General features: G+C 49.1%; 1 protein-coding gene across 1 annotated transcript; it reads left to right on the top strand.

The window, feature by feature from the left end:
- Positions 1 to 8,011, top strand: LOC109571284 (2'-5'-oligoadenylate synthase 1). Its single transcript, XM_019977646.2, has 6 exons — positions 1 to 287; positions 1,098 to 1,386; positions 3,049 to 3,233; positions 4,837 to 5,069; positions 5,932 to 6,085; positions 7,417 to 8,011. Exons 1-6 carry the CDS (start codon positions 111 to 113, stop codon positions 7,546 to 7,548), a joined length of 1,170 nt encoding a protein of 389 aa, XP_019833205.2. The 5' UTR covers positions 1 to 110; the 3' UTR covers positions 7,549 to 8,011.
- Positions 8,012 to 8,590: the final 579 nt, after the last annotated feature.

The following is an 8,590-nucleotide window of genomic DNA, read 5'->3' as shown; positions in this document are numbered from 1 at the left end:
CAGTGAAATGAAACTTAACAGCCTCCAAACCCAGGCAGCAGAAGAGACAGAAGCTCACAGATTCAGGCAGCAGCTCTGCCGCCTCTGGCTCTCCAGTCCCCAGCACCGTGATGGAGCTCAGATATACCCCGGCCGGGTCTCTAGACAAGTTCATCGAAGTCCACCTCCTGCCAAACGAGGAGTTCAGCACGCAGGTCAAAGAAGCCATCGACATCATCTGCACTTTCCTGAAGGAGAGGTGTTTCCGATGTGCCCCTCACAGAGTTCGGGTGTCCAAAGTTGTGAAGGTGAGTCCAGAATGGCCTGGCTGGGGAGAAGAGAGGCTGGTGAGCAAGCGTTTGCACAGGGACAGGCAGAGAGCAGAAGGCTGAGGTCTCTGGGGCTGGTGCTTTCTGATTTATCCATGCCAGAACTATAACCACATTTGTGAAAATAGCTTCTGGGGTGAGGGCATCATCTGTAAGTTTTTAACAAATTCCCTGGAGAAGTGTATAAACCACCTGGGTCACGACTGCTATAGAGATAAGCAATCTGAATCCTGGCAGCATCTACAGTTCACTAATCTTGACCAGGCTGGGATCTCACTATTTCTGCAAAGTCACGAGCTGGTTAAGAGTGTACGTTTTAAAAGCAGATAGCACCTGCTGGCTGTGAAGTCTTGGGCAAGTCACTTAACCTCTCTGTGCCTCAGTTTCCTTATCTATAAATTTCAGTACCTTATAGGGCTTGCAGATCAAGTAAAGTCAGCATGGGCCAGTTTACAGTATTAATCACATAAGGTCATAAATTACAGGGAGTAAAGAATATGGACCCTGGAAAAAGACAACCAGGATGTAAATTGTATCTCTGCCACCCACTAGCTGTATGACTGAACTGATACATGATCTCTCAGCATCTGTTTCCCCATCCAGAAGATGACAACAGATAGTAACAGTAGCTAGATCCCAGAGTTCTTGTGAGCATTCTAGGAGTTACAGCCGCTGATGCCTTCAGAGCAGTGGCTAGCATTCAAAATGTTAGTGATTGTTCTCAGCATTTTATTTAGGGAGGCTCTTCTCAATGAAATGTGTCAATACTCATTCTTATCACCTTTTTAGGGCGGCTCCTCAGGCAAAGGCACGACCCTCAGGGGACGATCAGATGCTGACCTCGTCGTCTTCCTCACCAATCTCACAAGTTTTCAGGAACAGCTTGAGCGCCGAGGAGAATTCATTGAAGAAATCAGGAGACAGCTGGAAGCCTGTCAAAGAGAGGAAACATTTGAAGTGAAGTTTGAGGTCCAGAAACGGCAATGGAAGAATCCCCGAGCTCTCAGCTTTGTGCTGAGGTCCCCCAAGCTCAACCAGGCGGTGGAGTTCGATGTCCTGCCCGCCTTTGATGCCCTAGGTGAGTGCTCCCAGCCACAAGTTCTTACAGTCTTTGTCCTATGTCAGGGCTTCTTCTGCTCTCTTGTCTCTGAGCAGAAATAAAATGTCTTATTAACCAAGGTATCCCTTCAAGTGAGAGGAGACACCAGCATCTCTCCTGGGACAAGAATGCCTAGGGTCACACTCAGCCACTGAAGTGACGTTAAACAACAAACTGGTACAGTTGGGGGGTCAAGATATTTTTATAGAACACCTGCCAGGCTTACTAGTTTGACTTTTGGCAAACTGTGTGATCTTCTTTCTAAAAACTGCTGCTGCTGCTGCTTCTGCTAAGTCGCTTCAGTCGTGTCCGACTCTGTGCGACCCCATAGACGGCAGCCCACCAGGCTCCCCCGTCCCTGGGATTCTCCAGGCAAGAACACTGGAGTGGGTTGCCATTTCCTTCTCCAGTGCATAAAAGTGAAAAGTGAAAGTGAAGTCACTCAGTCGTGTCTGACTCTTCACAACCCCATGGACTGTAGCCTACCAGGCTTCTCCGTCTATGGGAGTTTCCAGGCAAGAGTACTGGAGTGGGGTGCCATTGCCTTCTCCATTCTAAAAACTAGGTCTAGGGTAAATTCAATATGTTAATTTCATTTTTTTATGCAAAATGTGAGGCAACCATATCAAACTTATACTGAGGGTTGGAATACAGAGCTAATGTGCAGGAACATTGGGACAGGAAGCAATTCATTCTTTGAGGCTCAGTTTCCACTGTGTACCTTAGATGCGGGGCTTCCCTGGTGGCTCAGTGGTTAAGAATGCACCTTCCAAGCAGGAGATGCAGGTTCGATCTCTGGGTCAGGAAGATCCCCTGGAGAAGGAAATGGCAACCCACTCCAGTAGTCTTGCCTGGGAAATTCTATGGACAGAGGAGCCTGGCAGACTAGAGTCCATGGGGTCACAAAGAGTCAGACAGGACTGAGCAACTGAGCAGGAACACAGACCTGGAGGTGCAAGGCGTGTTCCATGGCCCTAAATGATACAGACAGAGAACCTCTCTCCTGGAGCCTGACCATATGAACACCAGGAAAGAAATGATAACTTGCTGTGACCAAAACTAAATATGTTGACTCGAAAGAGAGCAAAGGGGACCAGAGGACTTGGGTAGATAGGTTAACAAGAGAGGTGACCTCTGACCTGAGGCCCAAAGAATGAGAAAGAGTCAAGCATGGGAAGACCTCCCAGGAAGAGGAAACAGCAGGTGCAAAGACAGGAATGAACATGACATATTTGAAGAGGTGAAGTAACCAGGGGAGTCAGTGGCAAAGGGATTGAGGCAGGAGGTAAGACGAGGGAGGAGACAGGCCTCACCATCCGCGTGGACCACTGTGAGGACTTGGGATTTTACCCAGAGGTCCTGGGAAGCAAGAAGTGGAAGGATCAGGTTTAAAGGCCTCTATATGGACTGTGGAGGATCCAGGGGGGAGGGTGCCGCCACCTCTGCTGAGTCCAGGTGAGAGACGATGGGTGACAGCGGTAGAGGCGGGAGAAGGGAGGACGGGGATGGACCTCAGGCCCCCTGGCTCTGGGCCTGCTGACCTCCCCACTGGCCCCCACGGCCAGTGAGCTTGTTGTCTCAGAGGGAATGGAAGAACCTCAGAGAAGAGCTGACGTCGAAACATGGATTCATTCCCAACAGGTCAGTTGACCAAAGGTTACAGACCTGACTCTAGAGTCTATGTCCGGCTCATCCAAGAGTGCGAGAACCTGAGGAGAGAGGGCGAGTTCTCCCCCTGCTTCACGGAGCTGCAGCGAGACTTCCTGAAGAATCGTCCAACCAAGCTGAAGAGCCTCATCCGCCTGGTGAAGCACTGGTACCAACTGGTATGGCCGGTCCCATCTGGGCAGAGAGCCGAGGAGGAGGAGGAGGGGAAGGGAGAGAGTGAGGACGGGAGAGGAGGGAGAGAGGCGTGGAGGGAGGGAAGGAGCAGGGAGAGGTGTGGGGAGGAGCCAGGATGAGGCAGTGGGAAGAGGGAGAGGTGACAGAGGCGGGGGGAGAGCAGAGGGGAGGGAAGGGAAATCACAAATCCATCCTTCCAGTTACTGCGGCCAAACCAAGGGTCATCCTTGGCTTCTTCACAGACACCCACATCCAACTAGTCAGCAAATGTTGTTGGTCCTATGTTAAAATATATTTATGATTCATCCATGGTCACCACCTCCGTTACCCCTCAGTCCAGATCATCTTGGGAGGCTCAAAGGATCTGCCCTTGACCTCTCTGAATCCCCATCTCTGTCCGCGCACCACCACCCTCAGGCCACGCTCTTCTCTTCGTTAGTCCTCCTGGAGAGAAACTCTACACTCCAGCCTCCAGGCCTTTGCATGTGCCTATTTGTTTATTTATTGTGTTGTTGTTGTTCAGTTACTAGGTCATGTCTGACTTTTTGTGACCCCAGGGACTGCAGCACACCAGGCTCCCCTGTCCTCTACTCTCTCCCAGAGTTTGCTCAGATTCCTGTCCATTGAGTCGGTGATGCTTTCTAACCATCTCACCCTCTGCCACCCCCTTCTCCTCTTGCCCTCAATCTTTCCCCAAATCAGGGTCTTTTCCAATGAGTTGGCTCTTCCCGTCAGGTGGCCAAAGTATTGGAGCTTCAGCATGAGAACTTCCAATGAATATTCAGGGTTGATTTCCTTGAGGATTGACTGGTTTGATCTCCTTTCAGTCCAAGGGACCCTCAAAGAGTCTTGTCCAGCACCGCAGTTCAAAAGCGTCAGTTCTTTGGTGCTCGGCTCTCTTTATGGTGCAAGTCTCACATCTGTTCACATAATCAAAGCTAAGGTTTTTCCAGTAGTCATATTTATTGTCTGTCTCCCCACTATTCCCTGGTGGCTCAGATGGTAAAGCATCTGCCTGCAATGCGGGAGACCCAGGTTCAATCCCTGGGTCAGGAAGATCCCCTGGAGAAGGAAATGGCAACCCATTCCAATACTCTTGCCTGGAAAATTCCATGGACTGAGGAGCCTGGTGGGCTACAGTCCATGGGGTTGCAGAGAGTCAGACGGGACTTCACTTTCACTTTCCCCTCGATAAATGTACAAGAACAGAAGGATTTACGTGTTTGATTCCCTGCTGTATCCCAGGAACCTAGAACAGTGCCTGGCACATGAAAGAAGTTCAAAAAATGATTGTTAGGTGAATTAATGAGTGCTATATCCCCCACCAACATCACACACACACACACACACACACACACACACACACACACACACTTCTGTTCACTTCCTAGCCATCTGGCTTTGAACAGGTGAGTTAATAGCTCTGTGAATGCCACCATAGACCATACCTAAATGGATAGGTGTGAATTTGCTCTCAGAAAACTTTATACCCTAAAACAAGTTACAGGCTGAATTTGATCCATGAGAAATGAGCTTTACACAAATGCTAGACAAGCCCATTTTTCTGATTGTTTTCTCTCTACTCAGTGTAAGGAGCAGCTTGGAAAGCCATTGCCCCCACAATATGCTCTGGAGCTTCTGACGGTCTATGCCTGGGAGCAAGGATGCAATAAAACAGGATTCATCACAGCTCAGGGATTTCAGACTGTCTTGAAATTAGTCCTAAAGTATCAGAAGCTTTGCATCTACTGGGAAAAGAACTATAACTCTGAAAACCCTATTATTGAAGAATATCTGACGAAGCAACTTGCAAAACCCAGGTACTCTATCCGCTCAAGGCTTAGCTCCCCACATAAATGAACCCCTGCTTACAGCTGTAGCACCCTGGAAATGAAGGAATTGGGAGGGTTCCACATTAACTGATCATCTTCTGATACCATGCTGCTGGCACTTTACTAGTACCGTCTAATTTTAAAAACAGTGTGCAAAAAACCATGTGAGTCAGGCACTATGCTAACTGCTTCACAGATGAGTAAACCGAGATTCTGAGCAGTAAAGAGTTTGTCCAAACCCTAACCCAAACCCTAAAGAGTTTGTCCAAACCCTAACTCTAAGAAAATGAGCGAAACAGCTGAAATTTCGACTAAAATAACAACAGCTACAGCAACAATAATAATTGCTCCCAGAAAGTAAGAGCTTGCTATAAGACTAACACACTCTAATAGTATAGTAAAAATTATGATTATTGTAACTGTCATGCACTAACCCCTTACGATGGCCCAATTACTGTGCTGAGTATTCCATGTTGCTTATCTAGATCCTCATAGAACATCCTTTGAAGTAGGGATGTTCAAATCTGCCCATTTCACAGATGAGCATACTGAGAATTAGAGAGACCAAGACATCTACCCAAGGTCACACTCCTACAGAAGAGCAGAGGTGATATTCAAGCCCAGGTCTATCAAAGCCCAAATGCAAGGCTCCCCCTTCCGTTCACTGTCCTCCATGGAGCAGGGCACCCAGGACACACCCAGGGAGTGATGCTCTGCTGGAGCCCTGATGCTGCCTGAGTCTGAGCCTGGGCCAGGCTGGTTGCTTTGCCCTTCCTGGAGCATCTAGGCCACCCGCCAGACAGAACCCAGCTTCTCATCTCTCTCTCTCTCTCTAAATATTACCCTTTAGGCCTGTGATTCTGGACCCGGCGGACCCTACAGGAAATGTTGCTGGTAAAGACGCAAATAGCTGGGAGCAGCTTGCACAAGCGGCTTTGGTCTGGCTGGATTACCCGTGCTTTAAGAAATGGGATGGGTCTCCCGTGGGCTCCTGGGATGTGTCGGTGAGACCTTCTGCTTCTTTACCGCTGCCCTGCCCCTACCCCTTCCACACAATATGGGGTGTGTAGCTAGAGACCATTCCTTCCAAAGAAATTGCCTCTTGCTAGAGGTCACTAGGGCTTCCCTGGTGGCTCAGACAGTAAAGAATCTGCCTGCCTATGCAGGAGACCTGGGTTCAATATCTGGGTCAGGAAGATCCCCTGGAGAAGGAAATGGAAACCCCCTCCAGTATTCTTGCCTGGAGAATCCCCATGGACAGATGAGCCTTGGTGGGCTACAGTCCACGGGGTCGCAAAGAGTTAGACACGACTGAGCAACTTTCAGTTTCACAGAGGTCACTCCCATTCATATCATGCCAGGCTGTGCTCCCTGTTTTACAGTCATCTTGACCCCAATCAGAGGGTTCCTAGACTTCTCACATCCCTATCCAGAGCTTATTCTTTAATTAATGCCTCCTTGGCCAGAAGTAACTTTTTTAACAGCGCCAATTGGCTCATTCCACTAAGAAGAAAAAGAATAACCACCACCACTTATGAATACCTACTTTGGGGTTAGGCTCTGTTCTTAGCCCCTTAAATTTCATTGTTTCATTAAATCCTCATGACACCCCATGAGCCCTGATTTCTACTCCCATCTTACAGATGAGAAAAGGAGGCTCAGAGAGGTGAAGTCACCTGCTCAAGCCCACTCAGCTAGGGAGCCGCAGAGCTGGGAATCCCACTCAGCAGACTCCAATGCCAGGACTTACTCCGCTGAGCTAAACAGCCTGCCTTGTATCCCCTTCCCCCTCCATATCACACAACAAACGGGTGACTCAGAGTAGGTGAGGACGTGGGTGTGTCACACAACTAAGTCGGGGCTGAGGGCCTCATCTTTCCACTCCAAGACTAGGGATCTTTCTCAAGCTGGAGTGGAGAGGGCTGATGATGCCAGAGATGGGTTTCCCAGGAAACAGGCTCTGGGATGAAGTTCACGTGCAGGATGTTTCTGGGGAGGACCATTGGAACGACACCTGTGTAAAGGAGGGGAGTGAGTTGGGTACCAACACAAGGAGAGGGACATCCGGGATGCTGGCCATCTCAGTCCATCTCCCCGGGGAGCCCTGGGGGCCCCAACAGCCTCCAGAGTTGTCCTACAGAAGACCGAGGTGGCCAGGCCTTTATAGCCCCAACACGGGTCAGCCGCTGAATGCGGACAACCCAGGAGTGGGTGTGGCCTTCCTTGAAGGGCGTCCAGGCGGCAGGTCACAGCGTCCACGGTGAATGCTCACTGAGACCCGTGCCAAGCAGGGAGGCCCAGCTCTCCAGTGTGACAATGTGCTTCTCCCTTTCAGCCCCAAGAACACAGCGACCTGATGTTCCAGGCCTATGATTTTAGACAGCACTGTAGACCCTCTCCAGGAATCCAGTTCCACGGAGGAGCCTCTCCCCAGGTGGAAGAGAACTGGACATGTACCATCCTCTGAATGCCAGAGTATCTTGGAGGCAAGGTCTCCAGAGCCGTCTGGGCCAGCCCTCTTCACTTCTAGGAATAGGGGGCTTGGATCCAAAGACAGCTGTGAATTGATGTCAGACCTGGGACCAGAATCCAGGTCTCCTGACCCCCAGCCTTCCTGCTATTCTGTGCTGTCTTTTCTTTCATAGACAATGCTCCCCATTGGAGCCTGACAATAGCCTCTCTGAGCCACCAGGAGAGACTCAGGCAAAAGAGTGGAATCCCAGCCTTGACTTTCTTCTGTGAACCTGAGGGGAAAGGTGATGGTCCAATTTATTGTCAATAATAACAAAAATAGTAGCAAATGCCATTTGTTGGGTGTTAATTAGCTTCAAGGTACAGCGCCAAGAAGTATACCTGCATATTATGTGTGTGTGTGCATATTCATTGATTCAACTAAAGATATTAATTGGGCACCTGCTCTGTGCCAAGCATTGTTCTGGTCACTGGCTCACTGTTGTTGCTCAGTTGCTGAGTTGTGTCTGACTCTTTGGGACCCCATGGACTGCAGCACACCAGGCTTCCATGTCCTTCACTGTCTCTCAAAATTTGCTCAGATTCTTGTCCATTAAGTTGGTGATACCATCCAACCATCTCATCCTCTGCCTCCTTTTGCTTTTAATATTTCCCAGCATCAGGGTCTTTTCCAATGACTCGGCTCTTCTCATCAGGTGGCCAAAGTATTGGAGCATAGCAATGAGTAAAGCAGACAAAAATCCCTGCCTCATGGAGCTGATATTTTGTGGAATACTCTACTATTGGAGAGATGAGGGTCCTTTCAATTCTCAACTACAGATAATCCTGAGACAAGCATCTTTGGTTCATCCTTTGTCCACATCTCTGATTATTTACCCAGGAAAAATTTTAGAACTGCCCTGTGTAATTCAGTAGTCATTAGTCACGGATGGCTATTGAGTACTTGAGATGTAGCTGAACCCAACTGAGAGGTGCTCATCTTTATACTTTCCTGAGTTTTCAGATTATTACTAATTTGGGGCTGTAATTTGTACTGC

Source organism: Bos indicus, chromosome 17, assembly GCF_029378745.1.
Source record: "Bos indicus isolate NIAB-ARS_2022 breed Sahiwal x Tharparkar chromosome 17, NIAB-ARS_B.indTharparkar_mat_pri_1.0, whole genome shotgun sequence".
Taxonomy (NCBI): Eukaryota; Metazoa; Chordata; class Mammalia; order Artiodactyla; family Bovidae; genus Bos; species Bos indicus.
This window is presented reverse-complemented; position numbering and strand designations above follow the sequence as displayed.

Coding starts and splice junctions, on each gene's coding strand:
- LOC109571284 (XM_019977646.2), top strand. CDS start 111: ATGGAGCTCAGATATACCCCGGCCGGGTCTCTAGACAAGTTCATCGAA. Junction 288..1,097: donor GGGTGTCCAAAGTTGTGAAG/GTGAGTCCAGAA, acceptor TCACCTTTTTAG/GGCGGCTCCTCAGGCAAAGG. Junction 1,387..3,048: donor GCCCGCCTTTGATGCCCTAG/GTGAGTGCTCCC, acceptor CATTCCCAACAG/GTCAGTTGACCAAAGGTTAC.